A 26,622-nucleotide genomic window follows, 5' to 3' on the forward strand; every position below is an offset into this window, starting at 1 on the left:
TTCAATGTTATGACTTTTTTTCAGCATTTTATGACATTTTCTAAAATTTTTTACAACTGACTTTTTTTTTTTTATATTTTTCAACTTTTTTTTCACATTGACGTTTTAATTACTTTATTTTAGAAATACTGTATTACTTTTTCGACATACTGTACTGTGACTTTTTGTTGACTTTAGACTAGAATGTTTTTACTTGACTTGATACTATGTTTTTCTATATATATATATATATATATAATCTTACTTTTTCTGTAACAGTATATCAGTTTTTTGGAATGACTTTTGCGACTCAATATACTATGACTTTTATATATACTATGGCTTTTTTGACTTACTATAGTATGAATTTTTGACAGACGTTTTTTTACATACTATACTATGACTTTTTGTGACCGATATTGAAATACTATAATAATTTTTTCACGTACTTTACTGACTTTTTTATTTATTTCTTTAACACCATACTATGACTTTTTGCCATTCTATAGTGTGACTTTTTATAACTATTATTAAACAAATGTATCGTAATGCTAAATATGTCTGCTAGCTGTGTAAATATCTAATGTTAGCAAAAGAACATATAAAAACATGAATGCAATTACAGCCCAATCTGCTTTCCTACATCCAATCAATGTTCACGACACTTCCAAACGAGGTTGGGGGTCAGGTGAACATGCCATGACAATTTTAATATCATCATCTTGTTACATTCACTTCTATCTCAGTGGTTAAATAGCACCCGACTGGAGAACTAGCACCACCAGCTGTTTATCTTAATGAACCAACACCTAATACTAACATGGATACAATTTGCTTTAATTCACATTTTCTTTGTCCATTGTTCAGAATATTGGATAAAATTTGTGCTAAATTTTCATTGAAACCTGGTGTCATTATTGATACTTCCACCTGACGGCATCAAAGTAAGAAGTCATCTGATTCTTGGCTGATAAATGTGCCAAAGTAACAGGTATGTTGGTTTTTATTAAAATATAACTGTTCATAGCCACAAAATCACATTAACAGTCACCAAATATTTGTCACATATTTGATTCCACACATAGCGCACACATAGGACATAACATGTGGAAGCTCAGGTGACAGTGAACACAGCAGGATTACAAAATAAAGGTATCTTTAAAGCCTCTAAACTCATTATGTGGCAGTGTCAACATTGAAGTACAGTACAAATTTTTGCTAACAGACAGCAAAAGAGAAAAGACTGTTGCAACATTTAAATTAAGCTATTACGTCGCATCTACATAGTTGTAGATGAAATTAGACAGAGTTGACATTAACTTTGTTGTAAGGCAACCGTAGACTACTATTAAAGGAAAAGGTGCAAGTTTACAATCAGTTATTTTGCCTTCACTCTGTCAAATACTTATTGACAGGGCTAGATGATAAACCACAATTTTCAAGGGAATAGTTTGACATTTTGGGAAATAGGCTTATTGTCCACCTCGCCAAGAGTTAGATGAGAAGATATTCTCATTTAAGTCTTGGCAATTAAGTGAAAAAACATAATTTCCAAAACATTGAACTTTTTCTTTAAATTACCACATTACTAACCTAAATTAAGTCGTTATTAAAAATGTACATGTAGCCATACATTAAATTAACCAGTAAGTCTAGAATGTTTCACTGGTCATACTGTAACTACTTATGACAAACAGAAGTGAGATGATACAATAAATAATGATTAAAGTGAACACTTGATGATAAAGATATATCATCCAGCTCCACTGATTAAGACACACTCATGTGCTGGTACAACACAACCATAGCTGTGGTCTAATTCTCACAGTATCACAGGTAACATAGATTTCAGAGTGATATTAACTGTGATTCCAATGGTACATATCTTTATTTCATGACTTTCTAGTGTAGAAAGTACTGTGTAACAGTGTCACAATAAAAGCTTTTACCAAAGCCCCACTAAGACTGAAATACCTGACATGACAGATTAATTTTGGACAACACGGGCTGTTTTAGAAATAGCTCAGATTTCAATGTTAATGCGGTTTGTCTCTAAAATTAGGTTTTACTAGCAATCTGACATAATTGTTTCATGTGACGTAATGAGTGCATTTACACATACATTTTGAGAAATCGTGTTTTGAGATTAAGCTCATATACACATCAAGAAATGAGAAATGCCCAGTCTACTTCAGACTATGATCTCTTAATACTGTGGTACTTATTGTAATCTTCTGTGTTCATGTAAGACGAAACAATGCAAAATTGGGAAATCAAGACGCTTAAAATTACTTTATATGACAGTTAAAAATCGGTCTCAATTTGAACAAAAAATCTGAGTGCATCCCAGGGCTTTATGAATTTGCTTCATAAACGTAGAGTAAGAAGAAGTAAAAGACTGGAGGGAAAAACAAAGGTGAATTCTGAATTCCCAACGGTCTCATTCATGTGAATGACGCAAGGGGAATATTAGCTTTGCCATCTGTCTGAACACATCTTTGAGACCAACATGTTCATGTGTATGCATTCACTGCTTGAATGATGAGGTTTTATGGTTTCTGATGATTTCATAATGAACAGTAAGGCTTTGTGGACCTTCCATTAAAGGGACCTTATATCAAGTAGTGAGGGATTCCCTGCAGCTACACGGGCTGTCGGGTAAAAACAATGTAGAAATAGTCTGCAATCATTGCTTTTTGTTTTACATACATTGAATGGCAGCTCAAAATTTGGACTATTGAGACTGTTACACAAATAGTGAGAGGTGTGGACACGTTTTCAGGGCTTCACAGTGCTTTGGAACATGATGGTTTGGGCCTTTGAACAATTTCTGGTACGATGTAGAATCTCATCGCTTATAATTATCAGTGCATAATGACTACATATATGGTCAACATTGAGTTATAATCTGTTTGTGACTTCCAGGAAATTTGTTTAACTATATGAAAAATAGTTTGCCTTACAAATGTGTAATTTTAGTGAAAACTTTTTAATGAGAAACAACAAAACGGATCTAAAAAGAAAGCTGTGTAGTTATCGCATTGTGGCTTTGAGTCCGCATCGGGTTTGGTAATCTGTAGGCTATAGGACTCGTCACTTACTATATTCTATAAACTCGGAACTGTAAGAAATAAGCAAAGTTAAAGTTACTTTCCCTAAACAAACTAGTTCAAATGAATAAGAAAGCTGAGAGAAAAGATTGTTTTGGTAGAATACTGTACAACAGTTCCTTGAAGATAATCCAATGGCACTTTATCTGCACTTTTTTCAGGTTTATGCTTTTTTGGGAGAATAAAATAATCAGCCTAAAAAGTCATAACTTTAAAGCATTATTACAACCTCTATTTAGGAGTTAGAACAGCTTGCCTTCCAGCCTGAGAACTCTGAACCCTTTTTCCTTAATTTTACTGCAGTAGTGTTTGCAAGTGACACATGTATTACATTCCATGTCTGTATGTGCAAAGAAAAGCAATATATTGATTACATGTTAGACATTCTGGAGACAGTTTCTGTGATGCATCATCGGGATTTTAGTCAGTTGTGTTTTTTTTTTTTAATCAGGACAAATATGTCCTCATCTGTTTTGCATTTTGGTGTCTTGCATTGCAATTGAACTGAAAGAAGTGCAGAGGATAAAACAGCTGTCAATGGTTACAGGGATACGGGTTGTAGAACTGCAAAGTGATTTGTACATGAACAGATCCAATTTCAAACCCTTCAAGAAAAAGTTCCACATTTTGTGAAATGTGCTTATTCACTCTCTTGTTGAGAGTTAAATGAAACGATTGATACCAATGTATGTGTTGAAAGTATGATATAAAACCCGCAGCCGGCTAACTTAGCTTAGCATTATGAGTGGAAACGGGGAGACCGTTTTGTCATGTCAGAATCCGGGCAAAATCTGTCTCTAAAGCTCTCTAATATGTTATATCTTGTTTGTTTACTAACTAAATCTGTCCCATTTGGAAAAACTGTCTATAAAAACTCCAGTAATCGTGTTACATTCATCAACCTCCACAACCTCTCACATTAATGAGGTTGTGGAGCCCAGCCAAACGTGGATCCGATCTATCCACATTCAAACAAATGACCGCTAACGGACCAGAGTTGTTCAGTCTTCCTGCTATGACGTGAAGCTGCTAAAACTTCCTCTGATGAAGCCAAAGAGATGATGTCGTGAGCACAGAGCCACCAAACTCACATTTAGTGAAAACTAAAAGACAGATAAAGAGGAATGATTGAACAATAAAAATGTTCAATGGATTGACGGACAGAGAACTATAACTTCTACATACTTTAGAGTCCTCAAATGAAAGAATATGGTTGGCTGGGCATGTGTTCCTTCGACCAGATGGATGGGTGTAAATGAGTGGGTGTCACCTTTGCCACCGCTCCGTCATTGTAAAGGTTTGATTTTGCGACCAAGAACAGATTTCTCGGTGTGAACTGGCCCAGTGATAACCATCAGAAAATGCTTTATTGTCCAATCAAAAGCATCTCCGTGTGAATGTAACAAAATTGGTGCAACGAGAAAAGTGGCTGGCTGAGAGTTCAGGGTAAAGAGGGAACATTCAGAGACCCAGGCTCTGAACCAGCGAGACGCAGCGGAAGCAGAGGGCCAGAAAGCCCGTGCCCAGCAGGTCCCCCAGGGCGGTCAGGTAGGGGATGGAGAAGTTGTCAGGGTCCAGGCTCCGTCTCCACATCATACGGATGATGAGGTCAGCAAAGTAAAGGAGGATGGCCACCTATTGGGATAAGAAAACTGAGCTGAGAAGTCTGTGATTAGAGGAAAACAACAAATGGATATAAAGGCGGCAACCTCCGGGTCTGAAAAGTGAAGCCCCTGCAGAAGAGCTTAAACCTGCATTCTTTCTAATGGTCAGGAGGGGGCGATTCCTCTGGTTGCAAAGATAAGTCTGGTTGTATAGAAGTCTATGAGAAAATGACTCCTCTCTTGATTTATTACCTCAGTAAACATTGTAAACATGAGTTTATGGTCTCAACCTCTAGTTTCAAGTTTTCTTCAATACAGCATGATGTTCATTAAGTAAATTATGGTCCATTTGACCGGTCTGGGATTTGGCCATGTTTACTTTAACTTTAACCCTTTCACGGTGTGTTTTCACTTCTGTTCTGGTTGCAAAAGCCAAAATGGCAAAACCAAGTCCACAAACATTCATGGTGACAGTGTTAATTTTACAGTCTACGGATAAAATCCCCAGCATTTTAAATAACACACCGACCCTAAACAGTGTCAACAATTGTATTCCATGAAAAAACTATGTAACAATTAACCACTTATGTATAATCAATGGTGTTAAATAAAATCCAGTTATCTCAATATGAGCTTCCTATGTATCCTCCAAGCAGTGAACTCATTCAAGGTCCCAGTCGGCTGGAATCGGGCAGATATAAAACATGAGATCTATTTGAACCTGCGAGAGATTATGGAGATTGCCAGACAATCAACATCTTAATTTTGTGCAACACAGACAGATACTGCGAGTAAATGAGAGTCATGTGAAACTTCAGTGCCATTGTCAGGGATATACAAATAAAAGATTTATTTCCTTCTATTTCTTGTTGGCGGGACATGACCACGTCTCACAAAATGTGAGTGTGAACCTGCGTCGGCTTACCTGTAGCAGAGCAGCACTCAGGTAGCAGGCGATGAAGGCGACAGTGATAGGCGCCTCCTCTCCCTGCAGCAGAGAGATGGCGTAGAGGAAGACCAGGTGACCGGGGACAACCAGCATCAGGAGCACCCGCGCCGACTTGGAGTTCACGCCTGGCGGACACAGAGGAGTGAGTACTTCACAGGCAGCGGTACTATATTTTAATGATATGATCCCTCGCCGTGTACTCAGTCCTGTCCTGCTGTGTTGTGGCGTTCAAATAAGGAGCCGGCCCAACACCTATTTAACGAGCGCCTCAGGGTATTCTACCGCGGGTTGAGTCCATTCACTTCCTAAAAAGGACACCGACTCCAGAAAAAGGTCTCTCTGGTTATCAAAAATGATATCCAATGTTCTTTAATCCCCAATTCTATCTTCAACGGATGATTACACTACTGAAAATTAATATGTGTTCTCCAGACTAACTAATGTCACATAATCAGAGATAATAACAGTACATCTGCATTATTTTGGTGACTTGTGGGAAGCGGAACAAGCTGAAATCACAACATCTGTCATATCATCAACTTGTAAAGTTGTTTTTGCAAACCGTTGGCGAGTGTCTCATCCAGCTGACTCAGATCAGCATTAGCATTTATTTGTCTCTTTTGACCACCTGACAAATGGAAGCAAAATTTCAACGTCTTACCCCGTTGCAAAAAAGAACAAAGATACTGTGAAAAAGGACTTGAGTTTTTCAAATTAAATGACACGCATGTGAATTGCGGATTAATTACAGAGCTTAACAATCATCGTGTGAAATAAAGTGATCGGCCAATTTTCAGTAAAAATATGCGATTGGGAGATCAGCATTAATGACTTATAGCCGCCTACCCCTGATAATGCTACACAGTAAACAACTAGTCTGAGCTAGATAACGTTGGCAGCACTGCAGCCAACAGCTAGCATACGGAGGTTCCATTGAGTTACATCCTGATGCATTCATGCAACATTCAGTAAAAAAGTGATTCATTAGAGATGAATTATGAGCTGTTTAACTTCCTAACACTAGCTCTAAACAACTGATAACGCATCATTAAAACTACTAATGCACATTTTGTGTATTTTTTTGCAAATAACTATGAAATGACTATAAGAAGGTCTTGTATACCAGCATCTATAAAAAAAACAACAATATGGCTCATTGACAGCAATCGTTTATTTATTATTTTTATGTTCATTCTGTTAATGTCTTCTCCTTTACTGAAGTATCACAGTTGAGGAAAACGTTTCTTTTCTGTAATTGTTTCTACATAAGTTTACATGTGGGTCACCGAACTTTGGCCACCAAATTCAACGAGCTTGGCGGCCCGCGGGGCCATTTCTGACAAATGTCAGCGTCTAATCCTGCTATGTACACAGATGGCCGAGTTACCTGAGGAGAAGAAGGTGATGCAGGGATTGGGCCAGTGCTGCCTCATCTTGTAGGGCAGCACCCCTGGGATGCTCCAGAAGTGCAGGTAGGTTGAGATCCTGCTGGCCTGGATGGCCACCAAGTTACCACCCACTCCTACGCAGGGCAAGGAAAGACAGGGGGCAGACTTAGTTTGTGTCAAGGTGTCTGATCCGTTTGACAAGTCATTTGCAGATTTGCGACGTTCTTTAAGGCAACATAAAAAAAAGGCTCCCTAGGGTTAAACATGACAGATGCGAGTTTATATTTTATCCTTTCATTCTGGTGCGATGCAAGCCTTTTTATTCGCTCCTCAAAAGCCACATTTCCTCTGAATACAAAAGAACATTTCCAGATCCAACAGGGTTCTTCAAAATCCATTTCTCTATTGCTGTTGACTGGGGCATGTGTGTCTAATACAGTTACACGAAACACATTTTCAAGTTCTTAACCCGAAAAAACCAGCACAGATTTTTGCTGAATTGGAAAGGGCTCGAGGGAACTTTTAGTAAAAAACAAAACAAAAAAAAGTGTGGGAAAATGGGAAATTCAAACCAGATTGTCAAATTTAGAATTTAGTGAGAGAAAGATTGAGAAAACAGTGGAGAGATGGGAAGAGACAAAATGAGGCAGAAATCTGAAGGTCAGCTGTGCCAGGACACTTGGGGTGGACCATTAGTGGTTCGTATCGACGACTCAGCGGATCCCTGCATGCATCACCTCACAGCCCAACCACTTATTCTCCAGGCGGTTTATTTCTTCTTCTTTTTCATCTTTCTAAAACAGCATTATGGGGGTGAAAATCCAATTTAGCTTCCTCTCCTCTTCCTCGTTCCCTCTGCTCCTGGTCACTTCCTCTGCTCCGTCTCGCCCTCCATTTAGGGTTTGCAGTGAACCGCCTGCGGACTAAGATGATCTCTCTTCTCTTACTCAACGCACTTAATGTGACTTTTGATGGGCACCAACCACATGGCCCACGTGTGCGAAAGACTAAGTACAATAGTCTACAATTTGCACAATAACCAAGTCGTCGTGCTCTTCTTCATCGTTTCAGCCATCACATGCAAAATGATCCATTCAGTTATCAAAATCTGTCAGACAGACGTGTATATTCCATAAATATTCATAACATGGTGGTACCGTACATACTGTGAGGAGGTACAACTTGTTTGTTTACTGAACTACTGCTGCAATTTTTCCTTTTGTGTCAAATGTTCTGTTCACTGTATCATTCTTTAAATGAAAGGTTTAGGGTGACTATTCCATTTACAGCACAAACTGGTCCCTACTGTTGAAATTGGAATCTAAAAAGCTCAGTGCCATACACAATAGCATTCAGACAGGAGAACAGAACAGAGGAACATTTCCAGGGTTGACTGCCGAAAAAAACATCCAAACATTATGAACAGTACGGTGAACAAGTTTACTGACCCAATTACAAAGTGTTGGAGGAGCTCGACTGAAATGTTTGGGGAGAGTTACTACCTTTTGCAGCAGAGTTGTGAAGTTCCATCAAACAGTTGTGACGTTTGCACTTATAGTTCAGAGAATGTTGAGACCGTTTCAACAAAATGAGGAAAAACTGTAAACTGCTTGCTAAACTCCCTCTTAGTTACCGTTGCTACGCTTTACCACTTAAAATGTTTAGTAAGTTTTGAAACAGTAGCCGCGTTTCAAGTCAACTGTCAAGCGGAATTTTAATCAAATTCTTGAAATGTTGCATGAAAGTTTTATCGAGTTCTCCTGTTTCCATACAGCTGTTGTAATGGCGTACTTCAAAATGCGCAAAAATATGTGAACGTGAGCTCACTTCAGCTCATTGAGTTTGTTTCAGGCTCTTTAAACAAGAGCCGCCGCTAAAGGGATTCAGAAATGCACTTGATGGCTACGTACATGAAATAATGAAATAAAAAAATAGTGCTAAACGTCCCAGTCGAAAAGCCAGAATCCTCACCAGCTGATGATCCGTGTACAAACTAGTAGTAAATAGAGGAACAGAACAAAAACCCTGTTTTTCAAATTCATTCCCTCTGCAGTTTTCAATTCTGACTTCACCAAATCCACAAAGAAAAGTCCACAAAGAAGAGTCCACTAGGGTCCGTGCAGTCTGAGATGATGATGACTCTGAGCCAGTGCTATGTAGCTTTTAAGGACGATGTGACAGGACTGTTGAGTTTGTGTTGTCGCGTAGAGGGACTGGACGGACCTTTGTGGGACCGGACCTTCCCAAAAGGTCAAAGAGATGTGACGAAAGACTGAACATTGAGACTTTGTTCAAAAACATGTTGAAAGCCCACTGGAAGACGCCGTATGCATACTAAAGAGACTTTATAACGAACTTTGTAAATGACAACCGTTTGGTTCTTCTCTTCTGAACGTGTTTTGCTATATTTTGTTTTTGTTTGGTTTATGTGGTTTGGATTTTGTTGTCTTTTGGGGTTTTTCGTGTAAATAGCGATAAAAGAGTTGTATTTAAAAAAAACCCAAAAAAAACGCATTCACTCCTGTTTTTAGCTAAATATAATGTCAATATCAAAGCAATTGTGATGGCTTCTCTTATCACGTTGGTCACATACCCTCTATGCATTGCCGTACAAACATCTGTCACTGCAAACAACCAATAAAATGGCTGAATGATGTCTGTGGCGTCATTTAGCTTTTTAAGGGCTTACCGTTGATGACGGGCGTGAAGACAGCCATGCCCTTAAAGTTGGGATCGCTCACTGTCTTGTCCAGTATAAGACCTCCGAAACTGGGAAGCACAAACACAGAGGGGAATCAGACCCACATGCAGTCACTGCCAGCGGGTTTATTTCCCAGCCTGATGTCAGAATGGAAGAAAGATAATCTTGTTTTCAGCTAAAGGGCTGATATACTTTCTCACTGAACATCTACTACAACCGGCTCAGATTAACCTGCTTACATCATTTAAATTAGACTGTATCTAACGACACACTTCATTTTTTATTAACTCCTCTGTTCAAAAATGAAGTTCACTGTACACACAAGTTACAAATTGTGCTAAATACGATGATGTATGAATTAATAGTTAACTAAAATAATTTAAAGTAAATACCTGCTAATGGACATGGCTACTATAACAGGCTGCCACCCCGAGCGGAGAACCTCCCTGATCTGAGGGCTCTGTCGGGCCACCACCACCCACAGCGGGATCAGAGCCAGGAAGACCAGACACACCAGGGGGGACAGGTACCAAATATCTGTGGGACAGGGACAGACACCCTCTTATACTCTACTCATACTGACGGGCAGAAAAAATAAATAAAAATGTCCATGAATTATGGAATTATGGACATTGGAATTATTTTTAGCACTATCATCAATTGTTGACAGTTAACACACAGTAAAATACATACCTGACAAGATACTGTAAAGCACAGTATTGCTACTGCCTCCAAATGTAATGTTAATAAACACCACTTTACTTACATAAAGCAGCTTAAAAAAATTAAACAGTGAGAGGTACTGTACAGTAGGAACACACACACACACACACACACACTTCAATATGCTAACTTAATGTTTCCTCTCTTGACCTGGAAGTCGTTCTCCTACTCCGCCATCATTGAGGTTTGTCCGATTCCTTAAATGCACCTCGAGGAGATGAGGAGGCTTGTGGAGGAGCTGAGAGTAAGTAAGCATAGGTGTATCCTTTGCGGAGGTCTTTTTGGCACTCGCGGCGTAAAAGAGGCAGTGACATGCAGCTGGAATAATGTTACACCATGGCGGTATTCTACAGATACAACAGCTGCTTTTGAATAAGTTGAGTTATTTGAGATCAAACTTTCTGCCCCTCACCGCTTGTGTAGCAATATATATATATATATATATATATATATATATATATATATATATATATTATTATTATATATAATTGAAGTAACAGTAAATATTTGTCATGTTGTCATGAACACTGTTATGCTCATCTGACAGAGGTCATGAAATACAGGTGTATGATAAAACAATGAACAGCTGTTGCAGCTGTGACACACGTCATTTAACTGACGTCGCTTTAAAATGACGTCTCTGATGAAAAGATGTATCATTTCAGTTGAACGCCTGTCGCATCGCGTCCTCTCTCCTTTTCCTCGCAGCCTCCGCTCGCATCTCTCGTGGGCGGGACTAATCCAGGACATGCGTTAGCATATTGGAAAGCACCCCCCCCCCCCCCCCGTGTCGAGCCTTTGATACCCGACTTTTGCTGCCATCTAGTCATCAGCGTGAAAAACGGCAATCGTCAAAATGTTGCTTCTCATTGGACATAATAGCAATAATAATTTTCACTCATTTAACGGGACAAAATGTAAAAATCCCGATGCGAGTGAACACACCGGAGCGGCACAGACAGTTGTGACACAGAGTCACACACATCAGAGTGAAAGGTTTATCTCCCATCATGCCTCAGTGTCCCTGTATCTCCTCACCCTTATATTCGTAGAGTGTGCTGCTGACCCCGGCCAGCAGGGACAGGGTGATCAAATCGCCCAGGCTGGCAGCGATGGGCGTGGCCACGTTGTCGGGGTTGATGCCCACCTTCCTGGAGCCGATGATCACTCCGATCATCACCAGGCCTACGGGGGGGGGGGACCAGGAGAGAGAGAGAGAGAGAGAGAGAGAGAGAGAGAGAGAGAGAGAGAGAGAGAGAGAGAGAGAGGAGAGAGAGAGAGAGAGAGAGAGAGAGAGAGAGGTGAACGGACAGAAACAGAAAACCAGATGATGGATTTAAAAAAAAAAAAAAAAGTCATCGCTTTCAACCGAGGCGTCACTAAATAGCTCAGTGAGTTCTGAGCGAGAGCTCTTTATCAGAGTTACAAGATGACAAAAAAGCTTTCGGCCTGAACATTGATACAGACAATTTTTCAGAGAATCAAGCAGCCTCAAGTTATGACAGCTTTCTGGAAAAGAGAAACCTTTAGACTAGCTGTATTTAGAGCTCAGCAAAATAAGAAAAAGCAGACTGGTTCATAGAGAAATATTAAAAATGACAAGAGTGAGGAAAGGAACACTGGAAAGAGGTGACTGAGACGTTACTCAAGCAATCAGCAAAAATATTATCAACCAGGAGAAACTGATCAAGCTTCTGCTGAACACTAGAACATTTAATGTGAGGATGAATTATGGATTATGCAGTGATTACAGGAGGGGAGAGGGTGATATGGGGATAGACGCACATGCTGCTCGGTGAATATGCTGAACTGGACTCACTGATGGTGTTTAACTTCGGGAGTAAAAAAAAACCAGAAGCTACATGTTACTTTTACTTACTATGGAACGAACGGTTCCACGTTTTAGAAAAATACTTTTAGTCGCTCTCTGAGTTAGATGAGAAGATTAGCTTCATATTGAGAGTGGTATCAATGTTCTCATCAAACTCTCTGCACTAAATCTTATCAGAACATTTCCCCCGAACGACAAATGATTCCTTTATAGCATTCAAAGGACACGCGGTTAAGTAAAGACGTGAGCAATGGCGTCTCCCGTCACTGCATCTATACACATTGATTTTACACATTTTTCTCTGTGCAGTTCCTGATGAACCCTCAACATTCATGCCAGTTGAATGAACACTCACCAGAGGGCGACTAGTATAGCACATTACAATAGCTTTGGCTCAGTTTCCTAAAAAGCGTTTCAATGAGAACAAAACAACACTTTTAACACAAAGAGCCAAACTGACCAAATTCTGACATTTCTTACTCACTTGACCTCTCTTTGCATTTATGACTATTAGTAACAGTTTGACAGAATTATTTGATGACAATCATTTTATTTCAAATCACAAAAATGACATAATTTCTAAACTTGTTTTGATGTTCTAATAAACCTTCTGCGTGATGTTTTCATTACTCGCCATGCGGAATTTTGAGACCAAATTTAGGAGAGTTAAAAGTGTTGCCCATTGAAACTTAGAAGTGAAAATTGAGCCAAAACAATTGGAAAATACCGTAATGGATTTATACAATTTGTGTAGCAAAACAGTGGAAGCGTCCCTTGTTGCTTACCTAAGGAAAGAGCAGCGACAAAGGCCGTGGTGATGCTGCTGGCACAGAGAACAGCTGCCTGGTCCAGTTCAACCCCCCCTCTGGAAAACGACCCCAAACACACGGCCGCCACGGCCGCGAGGAAACCCACCACAGTCGCCTGGATCTGCAGAAAACCACGACGACAAATGTGACGCACAGAGCGGTGACATTTACGTACGGCTGCAACCAACAGTTATCTTCATCACTGGTTGATCCGCCGATTATCTCCTTGATTAAACATCGAATCGTTTGGTCTGCACAACACCAGAGGTTAGACCACAGGGAACCACACGGACCTAAACAAAGCATCTCTTTTTTGCCTAAACTGGTCAACATGTGAGTATCCAGTAAGTATGTTACCTGTATCAGTGCCAGATTGCTGCACACCATGGTCCATTGTTTATCGGGGTCGTCCATTTGTCCTGTGTTGGCCTGCAAACAAAGAGAGATAGCACCACTTCAATGAGAAAGTGGGGAAAAGGACATTTAAATTGTTCCAGTTATATAGATTTGACAGAATTTAGTATTCCAATTATATGTTGGTGTTCCAGTTTTATTTGGGTAACACTTCAGATTACAGCCCACAGATTATAGTGTAATTCTTATTTTATTTTATATACAGGGGTACCGATGGAATACCGGGTACCCACTGGGGTACAAAAGAAAAAGTGGAAGGAATAAGGCAGGAACATATTTGTATTTAGGATGAACATAGTAATAAATTACACCGCAAGTACTTTTTTTAATTACCCAGAACACATTCAATTATTACAGGGGGACTAACTTACATAGCCTATGAGTCCTTTTACGACAGCAACTATTTTTATAGCTAGCCTAGATCAATAATATTTTCCAATATTTTGTTACTCCAATATCTGCACTGCCTTTTCCTGTCTTGTTACATAGAAACGCTCTTACTGTACGCTGTAAATATTACTGTGAGTAGGTACTAAGGAAGGAAAAGTTAAATGTATTTCTAGGTTGCTGTTAAACTGAAGGTTGTTACCTACCTTATTCCCTAACCTCTCAATTTCTTCCCTTGTACCTACTCACAGTCTTAGCTGGGTATAGGGACCCAGTGGGTATATATTTGATAACCCACATGTACAAAATAATTACACTGTTATATGCAGGCTTCAATAAAAAAAAAGATGGTTGGTGATGGTTTGACCGCTTGTGTTTCCTGCCCTGCTGGACTGACTGTCACCGTGTCCCCAGATACGATGACAAAGCAATAAATCGGTCTATAAAATGTTAGAACTTACAGGAAGGACCTTCCAAAAACTGTGAAAATGTTGTAAACAACTGCAAAAGTACCGTGCCATTTGCACAGGACTACTAAAGCAGGATCTCAATATCATTCTGAATAATTTAACACGTTGCATTATCATGCCTAATTGTACTTCAAGGAAGCATTGTAGACTTGAAGCAGGTTACTCCAACACAAAGACACTTATTGTAGCAAAATAGCTGGTAGACCTCAGACTGAGCTGGGAAACAAACAAACCACATTGGCATCATGTGGTATCAAAAGGTGTAGAAGTAGGACTTGGTCCTGAGTCAGTTGTCATGATTAATTGTATGTAGGCTGGTAACAGTGATCTCTTGAATTACAAATATATCGGGAAGAATGTGGTCTTCATTGAAAATGAGTTTTCCATTATTTGGACCTTAAAAGTATTTAACACCACAGCCCGTCTTACCGCGGTGGAGAGGCGAGCAGCCAGGGTCATCTCCAGGTTTCCTTTGAGTCCAACCAGCGCAGGCACCAGGATGAACACCTCCGTTATCACCTTAAACACCTTCCAGTGCTGGAACACACACACACACACACACACACACACACACACAAATTCTTGAGCAATGGCGTCAGAACGTGTTTTGTGAGGTCACAGGGACCTTGGACCACCAAAATCAGTACAGAATCAGTTCATCCCTAAGTTCAAGCGGACGTTTGTGCCAAATTTGAAGTAAATCGCTCAAGTTGTTCTTTAGATATCGCGTTCACAAGGATGCGATGGATACAAGGTCGCAGTGACCTCAATCTCATCCCCATCAGCTATCGGTCTGACGACGACCCCATATTTCTGGGGTTCCCAGGTGTAGCCAGCAAAGACTTCCTTTTCCGTGCGCTGCTCGTTGTTTACAGGCTTACATTAGAAACTTGAGATGCCAGAGTGGAGTTGTGGTTGAGAGACCACATGTACGACCGGACTATTTCACAAGTAGCCAGTTTACAATTGATTTTAAAGTCATCATCAGACGATAGCCGGTGGGATCTGTGATTGCGTTCCAGCCTCTTTTGCTCTCAACACAAACTGTTAACTTGCATTCAACCAAAGCCCGCTCAAACATGATTTGTCAATACTACTCGGACTACAAACGGAAAGCAGAATGCTTCCGATACCAAAATATTGTCCCGTTGTGTTGATGTGAATGCAGAATAGGTTTATAGAGTTATAGAGATTACAGGTTTATATTCCTGCCGAGTAAAGCCGATTCGGAAGCATTTTAAAACTTGCATTCTCTCTACTGACCAGCAGGGGGGCGACTCCTTCGGTTGCAAAAATAAGTCTGATTGTAAAGAAGTCTATGAGAAAATGACTCTACTTCTCACTTGATGTATTACCTCAGTAAACGAGTTTTAGAGTTTATGGTCTCAATGTCTATTTTCAAGTCTTCAAAACAGCATGATTTAAATGATGGTCCAATTTAGAGTCAAATGGACCATAAAGCAGAGTATGCTTTAGGGCGGGCTTACTGGGATTGACAGGTTGCTCCCAGACACGTATACAGTGTCTCTACGTCATGCATTCCAAATATGGTAACTTGTTCATTTTTTGCAAAAAAAACATGGTGACGGCCCCGCTATCTCCAGCATGGAGGCATAAACAGCATCTCCACCTCCACAGATGGACCCTCTGAACCGTGTCCCTTACTGATGCAGTTAAATAAGCACATCACATATTCTAGACTAACCCAGTAGGCTACTTTTCCTGTTTCCACATCTCTGAGCATCACCTGACGCCGTACTGCAGAGGTTCAGTGGGTTTAGAAGAAGCACAGTTCACAGAGTCTGCCTCCTATTTTCTCACTACAACTCCAGTTGGCAGGTCCAAGATGGTTTAGGTCCCTAAATAGATGCACATATAAAAGAAGAGCAGAGCTGCCAAGAGCAGAGTGATGTGGAGCAGAGGCAGGGAGGAAGGGAGCTAGGGAATTAAAGATGAGCGGAGGAACTGACAGAGTAGGCCGGAAATAGAGGAAGGATGGAGGGAAAGAGAAGGAAAGAGTGTGAGATAAGAAGTTTTGTTATGAAAAAAAAAAACATTTCTCGAGGGGAACAATGTCCTGGAAGCACCAAATATGATCAGTGATTCAGTTAAACTGAATCAAAATGGGTGTAATGAAGTAAGGAAATATTTTGCTGAAAACACAGCGGCCTGCAGCGAAAAGTTAAAAGCAAATCAACTTTTGGAGAAAAGCAACCCGACATCAAGCAGCTCTGGCCAATGGTCACTGTGACCTCACAAAACAGAGAAATCACATGCTAATTATGACAATTTTACACAGATGTCTCATAGGAAATATGTTTGGCAGAGGCATACATCCACGAGCCGAGAACTGAATTTTTTGATAATATTTCCCATAAGTCCGAGATCACCATGGGTTTAAGATCACCAGCATTACAGCTTTTCCAGGGTCAAGTCTGGCGGCTAGCTTAGTGTTTTAAGACGGCACAGATTACATTCTAAACTGAGTGCTGGTGTATGTGGATGTGTCACCATCAGTGCAGAGCTAATACATTTTAAAGGGAGCTGTAGTGTTATGTATGCTGACAAATGTATCGTTATTTTAGCTTTGTAGCGGCTAACACGGCGGGTGGCGTTAGGCTATACAGCTGCCACAGAGTGAAGCACAATGAAAAAGGGCAAGAGAACAGCTCCATCAATATGGTAGCCAAGGCACGAATGCCATGTTCAAGAAACACGTGAAAAAATAATTATTTAGTGAACATTGTTTATATTCTTTTAATATTTTGACCTAAGCTCCTCCTCAACCGGGTATCTATTGTGCCCTTGTGCTTTAGCTCCACCCACCAACGTTTAACACGACCAATGCGATCGTTCCTGCCTCCTGAATTGTTAATATAGCAGCAACTAGGGAGGGGAGGAGGTGATGAGGTTTAAGGGGGTTAAACAAGGCCATGAGAAAGAACAGAGGGATGATAAAGAGCATAGTGAACATCAAAGTTTGCTTTTGTGTGTGTCTATTTATACACATCGTTTTCAGGATCTGGACTGATAGGTCTAGCTGACGACTGTCGTGTTGGGTGGCTATCTTGGGACATGGCCCACTTCTGCTGTAATTCTTCTATGTGATTCCAAGATACTAAAGTTTCCATATCCTCTCTCTGGCCTCTGTTCTTTCATCGTCCAACTTATTAAATTAACCGTCCACTTTCATTCCAAGGCTCTCCTCTCCCCACATCTAAATTTGATTCGGAAAGCTCAGAGAGGTGGACGGTACACACTTCAGGGCTCCGTCAGTTGAACAGGAAGCTGCACCGTCGACGGGGAAGCAGGACGCTTACAAATACTGTGGCTGCTTCGGTCTGTTGCAAGAAAACACTGCCAGCCATCCACCCCACCTGTGCAATTTTTCTAAAAATGATTCTGTCCACCAATTTAACCATTTGTTTTCCTGTAACCCTCCCCATAAACAAAAGGCGTTAAAAAGGTGCTCAATACAAAATCCGGACCACATCTATTGCCTCCACACGGCTCTCAATATGGAGTCTGCTGAGCTGGCGGCTCACAGCTAACAGTGCTAACAAGACCAACAGCGCAAACAGCGCAAACAATGCTCACAGCGCTTACCTGAGGGGGAGCCGGAGGGTGGGTGCTACGCATTTGCGACGATGTCGTGGCAAATGTCAAATATTTTGGTCTGCCCCTAACTTATACACGTGGATATAAAAACGATGCCAGCTGAGACCATTCTTACCCAAGCAGCAGGTAAAGTCGATCTCCGCCTTTCACTCTACTCTTTATTCATTCATCATTCAACTATCTACAACTCTCCGGATACAGTATGTGCACGGTCACCCATCTCTCCACATCATCTATTCATCCGTAACACTACGATAAACTGTTTGTCAGCCCAACAAGCCATTCACCCATCAAACCACAGGGCTGGTAGGGTCCAAATTTGATCTCCATGCTTCTATGCTACCGACTAACGTGTCCATATTATCTAGTATCAAAAACTGTAAAGGACCAAAGAAATTGGCAATCAAATCAATTCTCAGATTCATACTCTTCTTCTCTACTTTGATTAGACATTAGAAAAAGTTAAGCTATTTTATGTCGTCAAAATGATTGTACAGTAGGTCTAATGTACTTGTGTTTCAGCCCAGTAACCTCGGAATGATGTCCGTATTGGATGTTGAGTGCCTGACGATTTACTTCCAATGCAACTTTCAGACCCAATGGCGAATGCAGTGCTAGATGTAAAATGGGTTTACAAAATAGTCTGGCAAATTGAGGGGATTGACGTTTGTGACAGAATTTAAGATTTAACAACTATGGCTACTTTTGTTTAGTAAAATAAAATGGATTTAGTAAAAAAAAGTTATTTGTTAAAGTACTAGTATCTAGAAATCTCAGATGGTGCCCATCCCATTTCATCCATCTATTAATCTCTCAAAAACAATGCCACAAATGTTATTTCTTAGATTTTCATACTTGTATAAGGTCCATAACAATACCGGCGGAGACCAGTCCGAGCCCTGACACCAGGTACGGCACTATAACCTGGGCAGCAATGAGCCAGGAGCTCTCGGGTATGAATCCATGTTCTGACCGAGTCAACTTCCAGGTCACGCCACGTAGCTTCTTGCCCTGGTAGCGTAGCTCCAGCTCCAGACGAGTCACCACCATGTTGAACTTGGGGTTACTTGAGCACTTAGTTCAACGTGTAGTTATCCCATGGTAAGTCTAAATGCGATCCAAGTGGAAAGGAAAAAACTTGCTTCTGATGTGTCCAAAAAACCCACTTGGTTTGAGTTTCACTTTTCCAAACAAAGTGAGCAAGGTGAGTATTGAAGAAGAAACCAATCAATGTGGTCGTCCTTGGTTTAAAAAGGGTTATAAACTGAATAAATAAAGTAAACTGAGACACATGATTTGTGACTGCACGTTTGAGCCACTATCAAAGAATTAAAAAGAAATGACAAGCTTTTCTTCAATCTTCCTTGATAATGAACAAGTAAAACAGCTGATATGAGTCATTTTTACCTCTGAGGAAAATTGGATTCTAGGTAAGCAGCTACTGCCATGTCGTCAGATGTAAAACAAATACAAGATTGTCACTTAATTTCCCGTTTGTTCGATTGCTTATCTTTTTCCCCAGACAAAGTCAAAGTTAAAGGCTTTAATTCTAATGTGGGGGCAATGGAGCGTGACATCTTTGGCCCAGTGGTGAGTCAGCAGTGATGAGGAATCCATTTGTCAGCACCACCGCGGAACACAATCATCAACACCATTTCTTACTCATCGACATCCGATGTTCGTCGACAAGCGCAGATGTGTCCACATCTGTAGTCAAAGTCTGTCTTTAACCAAACAGCCTTTTCAGGTAAAAGGTTAGTAAGATGGCTTCGACATCCACACAGGTTGACACAGAGGAATGAATCAGACAGTGGAGAGTTCAGTTTTCAAAAAGTCCAGGATCTTGGATCTACTCCAGAATCCATTTGATGTAGTTCAAAGCCTTTAGGAGTTTAGCGTTTGTTGGCTCTAGTCCTCAATCTGTTTGATTCAGCCTGAAATCCGATTGACCTCCAGCTTGAATGCACAGCTGTATCTTGAAAATGATAGAGACGCTCGGGGTGACAGCTGAATGATTGACGGCGGCAAGAAGACGAGGAAGAACAGTCCAAAAGGTCCGGAGAGTTGGAAGCAGCGGGATTCCTTTGTGTCTCTGTCAACCCAGCTCCTCTGTTGTGGTGGGCTCACAATGAGGGTGAGGAGGAAAACAAAAGAAAAGAACTCAGTGATGTCAGTAAGAGATCCCAGGAGGTCCACTGAAGAGATGCAGCAGCCGTCATCTGGCAGGCTGGAGTGCTGCTCTCCTCCGGTCGGCGTCAGGGTAGTCCTGCTCCCTCCGCTCTGCTCTGCTCTGCTCTGCTGTGACGTAGTAGAGGAAGAGGCAGGGCTGTCTGCGCTGCCCGACATGCAAACTCATGAGGGGAAACAACCGGCTTACCCCCCCCCCCCCGCCTCTATTTCTTGCTGCGTGTCTGCCTCATCCTACCTCGCTCTCCCTCCATGTGACATCCCTCTCCTCACGTCGGCTGGTTGCGCTGCATTTTCACCCTCTCTCTCTCTCTCCACATCGTGACTCATTCTTTCTCTCCGTCCATTCCATCCATCTCCAGCTCGCCTCCACCTGCTATATTTGCATTGTGATCCTGTCATAAAGGTCCTGGTACCGGAGCTTTCTTTTACTTTAAAACAACATGTTAGACTAAACAAATACGTACTTCTCTGTGTGACTAAAACATTGCTCCCCTGGACTATAATATTGATTTCAGAGCCCTTTTTAGATCCCAAGAATCTAAGGATCTCTTTCTTATAGAGTCGTTTATTTGCATTTGAATTGATTTAACTTTTTCTCTTCACTCAAAAACACATCAAGATTCAAACTCTGTCACTAGACTGTAAAGGGTGAAACATTTTGCCTATTTATTTCTGTAAACCATCAAAATTGTGTATTTTCCATTGGAAAAAAAATCATGTTTGTGTTTGTCAAATCAATACCTAAAGATTAAGTTTTATAAAAAAACAAAACAAGATTATAGTAAACTCTTTAACCCAGTCAACTTATATAACTCTGAGTATCTTATTAGCTTCAACTATGGATGCTTCATATGTTTTCCTTCTCAGAATAACCAAGGTAGTCCAGCAATGTGCCATTGCACTTTCACAAAGTCTGGAGACTCGCAGGAGACAAAACGTTGGAGCCTACATTTCCCACAATGCAACTACATAGCAAAGACATTATACAAAGACTAACCAGTACTTCTCCTGATGAGAAAAGCAGTCACACTTCAGAAACATGGGATGTAAATAGTTGTGTAGAAGACTTTTTATGAATCAAACAGACATATCCCGGAAGCAAACAAGCCGCCATTACTGCATTCACACCCACTTTTAAACCTGTGCAATAACACTGACGTCCAGGACCAATCCATAATCAATGGCAGTTAAATTAATTTCCCTGAAAATTCAACTGCATTGAATACGTTTCCGTTCCGAGCAGCAAACCGCTAAGACCGGCGTCGGCCTGCAGAGCTCCTGCTAGCTGGGCTGAGTGCAGCTCAATATGTATCCTGGGCAAAATTACACTTTTCTAATTTCATGCGTTTTAAATATTTATCAGATGGTGTATTTAATTGACAACAATGCAAGACACCATGAATTGCAAGTTTGTTGATTGATAACTATAAACTAGCAGGTAAGTTAATTTGCTACACATACTCACACTCCACATGCAGCCTTTAATTTACTGCATGCAGAGCACCGGGGTTCAGGTGAGACTGATAATACCAGTCGACCTTCACATGTTAGCTGTGCATTCCATAAAAGCAGCCACACCATCAGATTATATTGTTTCTTTCTTTGCTCCTCTCACATACACATCATTCTCCTGTATCACTTTTATTCAATAAATTAGTCTTTGGCCCTCCCCCACTTCTAGTGCATGTTGTAACAGTTTGGCAAAAAAAGTATTCATCTCATCATTCACAGCATATATTATGGTCCGGGCTTCTGGGAGGCTGACCAAGTATTGGCAGGTGTAGCTTTAAAACTAAAACTTTAGCAACCCTATTTTACAGAAGGAGCGCATCATCTAGCTGCGGCGATGGTCAACATTTTAGTAGTTCAGGAACGAGTGATTTAAAGGCCCAACATCCATTTCAAGTCATGTTTTGTAGGCGTTTTTGCATAATTGTATAATGCAGCCCAAGCTTAGTAAAGCTGAGTGAGCCATGTCTCGGAAAGCAATGGCAAAATACAGAGGGTGAAAATTTAAAAGAAACCCGGTGGCAGACATAGGATGTCCTGTGGGATATAAGTTGAAGCTATGACAACAGGAAGTGATTATTTAGACAAGATCCAAACCCATTACAGGCTACAATAAGAATCCTAACTGCTGACAGTGAAGTGCTCCTGTGTTTATCTCCTTACCCCACTCAGACAGGCGTCTCTCTTTGTCCTTCTATGTCCCCTGCGCTTCGAGACGCAGGACCCAGCCAATACTCGTGACTAATTGTCCTCCCGTCATATGCGGGAGGGAAACAGATACCGTGGAGGAAACACTGATAATCACTAGATGAAGCAAAGAGAATGAGCCGTGTGAGGATAAGATGTGCGTCTATCAGTGGAGGACAGAAAGAGAGAGAAAGTGGTGGCAGCTTATCATAAAGCAGACAGCGGTGTCTGCGATTCCCCTTCATTTCCTCTCCATCTACTTGAAGTGGGAATGTGTCTCGACCTCTGCTGCTTGTGACCAACTTGTGCCTGCATTTTAGCTAATATTTGACCAATTTTACAAACAAACAAAGCAGTAAACCGTTTAATCCTGCATTTTTTCCCAGACATGAAAATATCTAATTCATGTGTCATTAGCAACCTCTTGAAACAAACTATCATTATTTTTTTTTTAATGGAAAAGTGGGCTTTATGTTGTCACTGGTGGGATAATGTACAGACATTTATAGACATAAATACCATCGCTCAGTTATTAACACATTTATTATGTAATAGATGCACACACAGAAACTTCCTCCACTGCACGTTAACAAAAATATCTAATCAGCCAATCACGTGCCAACAACTCAATACATTTAGGCGTGTAGACATGTTCGAGACGATCTGCTGAAGATCAGACCAAGCATCCCAATGGGGAGGAAAGGTAACTTTGAACATGGTTGTTGGTGCCAGACAGGCTGGTTTTTCAGAAAGTGCTGATCTACTGGGATTTTTCCCGCACAACCATACAGAGAAAACAAGAAAATATCCAGTGAGTGGCAGTTCTCTATTTGATGGCAGCAACGAGTGGAGAATGGCCAGACTGGTTTGGAGCTGATAGAAAGGCAACATTAACTCAAATAACCACTCGTAACAACAGAGGCATGAAGAAGAGCATCAATGAATGCGTTGCGCCTTGAAGCAGATGGGCTACAGCAGCAGAAGACCACAACGGGTTCAACACAACTATTGGATAATAGACAATTGGAAAAACGTGCCTGCGCTTTGCAGATGACGTAGAGATTACAACAGTAGAAATTTACCAAAAAATGGGCAAATAATATCAATGAACTAGCAACTTATCAATGGCAATAAAATACAACACGCTAGAAGTCTCACTGCTGGTGGTTGGAAATTAATTCTAACATCAACTTTACAATAAGATATAAAAAATACACCAAATATCCACACATCAAGCCGTCACCATTAGGTAGTAATGTGCACACTTCACCATCTCAAAACCAGCCTCATGGCCGTGCACTCACCTGTACGTCGTCCAGCACCATGCCGGCCATCACCATGCCCATCCCGGCCAGCAGGTAGGGGAACACCACCTGAAGACAGATAGCAATGGACGACTCCTCATCCACTTTGGCGACGGACACTTTTGGCTTCTCCTCTGCCGGCTTTTTAAGAGGAGGTTGGGGCGCCGGGGGTAAGAAGAGGTCATCTTGGCCGTCTACGGCGCCTCCTAGGGGGGCATTCAGACTCCCACCCGGACTCTTGCCCTTGGAGCGGGACTTTTTGTTCTTTTTCCTCTGGCGGGTCTGTTGTTGTGGTGGTTTATCCTCACCGGGCATGATGGCGGTGGTGGTTGTGATGAGTGGGGTGGTGTTGGCTTAATCTGCGGGTACAGAATAAAATGGGTCAGACCTGTGTTGTACGGTGCCTGCTAACCAACGAACAGCAAAAATGCAACATTTATATCCATAGTGTTGTCAGTTATTGTTCAAATGGTGTGTGGAAAGAAATACAACATTTTACAGTTTTCCTTCAACCTCCAATGAGTTGGTATCACCTAGAATATTTGATTATTTCCCTTACCTGAAATAAGTTTAAATCTAATTTTGCTCCTCGGTTTACTATCTATTTGCAGCTTAGGAAGCTAGCATTAGCCTTCTATTGAAAACCTTCAGCTATACTGTTACAAGAGTTGATACAGTGAAGCTACAGCAGTACACTGCACTGTTGTTTTATGATGAACGTTAGCTTCATTAGCTCGTTAGCTAGCTAAAAGGGTTGGTGCTCAGCTAGCACTCCTTTCTTTCAATGTATTTTATCAACTGACTGGAGGTTGAAGGAAAATGTAAAATATGTATTATTTCCATTTAGATTCCATGTTAATTATTTAATGTTTTAGCCAATTCAGTTTTATCTTTATTGTCAGATTGTTCTGCCTTTTGTTGGACGCAGGGCTCCATATGTGAGAGGTCAAATATACAGCCTCAAAAAATGTGTTCATATCAATCTTTTTTTTTTTTTTCAAATAATGAGACCATTTATCATCCTGATTAATCATGTATTAGCCTGGTGACTGTCCAGCAGATCTATATATCCTTTTCTATATTTAAATTAAAAATATCCGGGTGTCTGGTTCTCAATATTCGTCATCAGTTTCCCCACTAGTAGATCTAATAATCCCTTTGTCTACATTACTGCTTCATTGAATTATATTAGTTTAAAATGTCTTTGACTCGGTTTTCAGGACCCTGTGAAACTCTTAATACTCACTGCCCTGCTGAGTTCTATAAAGACAAGAAAGCTGTCCTTAGATAGAAAATAAACAGATGCTCAGCTCTCAGGCGTGTTCAAATGCCTCACTCTTACAATCATTAACACCTAATTGTCCAGGATATATTAGGAACATTGGGCAACCTTTTATGTGGCTGTTTAAATTCCAACATCTAATGTCTAGTTTCCTGTGTGGGCTAAACACAAGCTCTGTGGTTCAGGACAGAAAATATGGAAACACAGGATCACCAGTTTTTACAAAGTGCAATGTGTATTATTGACAGTCTCATCGGCCAACATAACACAGTACTGATACATGAAAGAATATCACAAGCGCTCATTTACACCATTTCAAATACTTAAATGCAAGTTTTAGCTGTGAAGTCTAACAAGGACGAAACGGCCGTTTCAGTTCTGTGGAACGACCTCATTTGATATCTTGTTTTAAGTCGCATGTTAAGGACGACTTGTGCACACTGAGGAAACTGAAAGCATCTGTCTAGCGTTACGCGATGTTACGTTGATGAACCACTCAGTCCATCTGAAACCAAAGAGACCGGAATAACGGCTTAAAACGACACAAATACAAACGTGTACACACAATGTCGACGACAGACTCCCGGAAATCCGGCGAAACGTCCAAACGTGTCCGCAGGTTCATTAGATCCGCGTCAGAACGTTCAAATGTCCATCAACAATCTCCTGTTGACTCCCATGCCTCCACTGCACGCTGCCATGTCGACATACCATAATGCCACAGCCACGGTAACCTAGGTTATACAGCTGGACGCTTTCCGATTGGATAAGCACAAGGTGTAGCCCCGCCCCCCAGTGGCGAAAGTGAGAAGCTGCAGACATAATGTAAATATATCCCAAATGTTACATAAAGTGTCGTGTTTTTATTATTATTATTACTAATATTTAAATGTATTTATTTAGTATTTGTATTTGTGTCATTACGTAGTAAAACATAGATGGATTTTTTTTTAATCTGCCATGTCAGGAGTTCAAAATTCATGAGACAAGGGGTCCAAACCTCAACCTTTCAAAGGCCCCCAAACAGAACTCACCGGTCATAGGAATAACAGCAGGATAGCTGTATTGTAGATTGTGTGGAATTTAAAAATACGAAAGAAACATAATCAGAACATGTGCAAAACAATCATTATGATAACCTATATGATAATGATATGATAATCCTCAGACCCCATCAGGGAAACCCTTGCGGGTCGAAGGCTGTCCCGCGCCAAAGTCCAGTGCATATGACTAAAGCTCCCCTTCACTGCATACCCATGGCGGCTGCCATTAAAAATAAAATCCGTTTAAGGTATTACCGACAATGAAGACACATGCTCAGTCAACACTTTCAGGGTTAGAAAGTGTTTATTGAGCTTCCGGCAGCTGAATAAAGCCTGTAACACGCACAGCGGAGATACGTTCCCGTGTCTGTGTGGTCCTTACCTTTGTCTCCAGAGCTTGTGAGGGTGAGCGCGTGTGCGCGGCCGAGGTGAACCCCCGTGCTCCCAAGAATAACTGCGCGTATGCTCGCTATGCTGTGCGTATGTCTATATTAAGGCTATGTGCATGTTTCTGTTTGCTCGGGCATTTTTGAACATACGTCTGTGCGTTAAGATCAGTGTGTGTGAGTGTGTGTGTGTCTGTGGCTGTGTGTGTGTGTGTGTGTGTGTGTGTGTGTGTGTGTG

General features: G+C 41.0%; 1 protein-coding gene across 2 annotated transcripts; it reads right to left on the reverse strand.

Moving 5' to 3' along the window:
- Positions 1–673: 673 nt before the first annotated feature.
- LOC137889396 (solute carrier family 41 member 3-like) lies at positions 674–25,641 on the reverse strand. Of its 2 annotated transcripts, XM_068733239.1 has the most exons (11): positions 25,521–25,641; positions 23,674–24,032; positions 14,795–14,902; positions 13,452–13,523; positions 13,071–13,215; positions 11,493–11,639; positions 10,124–10,268; positions 9,720–9,799; positions 7,030–7,164; positions 5,619–5,767; positions 674–4,724 (listed from the first exon to the last, which is right to left on the reverse strand). In XM_068733239.1, exons 2-11 carry the CDS (start codon positions 23,986–23,988, stop codon positions 4,551–4,553), a joined length of 1,470 nt encoding a protein of 489 aa, XP_068589340.1. In that variant the 5' UTR covers positions 23,989–24,032; positions 25,521–25,641; the 3' UTR covers positions 674–4,550. The 2 variants fall into 2 exon arrangements, with proteins under 2 accessions (XP_068589340.1, XP_068589341.1); XM_068733240.1 differs by lacking the exons at positions 23,674–24,032; positions 25,521–25,641 and adding an exon at positions 18,839–20,155.
- Positions 25,642–26,622: the final 981 nt, after the last annotated feature.

The sequence above is a fragment of the Cebidichthys violaceus genome, unplaced genomic scaffold (genome assembly GCF_023349555.1).
Source record: "Cebidichthys violaceus isolate CVI_PGR_0920_01 unplaced genomic scaffold, fCebVio1.0.p SCAF_6, whole genome shotgun sequence".
Lineage (NCBI taxonomy): Eukaryota > Metazoa > Chordata > Actinopteri > Perciformes > Stichaeidae > Cebidichthys > Cebidichthys violaceus.

Coding starts and splice junctions, on each gene's coding strand:
- LOC137889396 (XM_068733239.1), bottom strand. CDS start 23,988: ATGCCCGGTGAGGATAAACCACCACAACAACAGACCCGCCAGAGGAAA. Junction 9,800..10,123: donor GTAGCCATGTCCATTAGCAG/GTATTTACTTTA, acceptor TGTGCTTCCCAG/TTTCGGAGGTCTTATACTGG. Junction 7,165..9,719: donor CTTCACGCCCGTCATCAACG/GTAAGCCCTTAA, acceptor TGCCCTGCGTAG/GAGTGGGTGGTAACTTGGTG.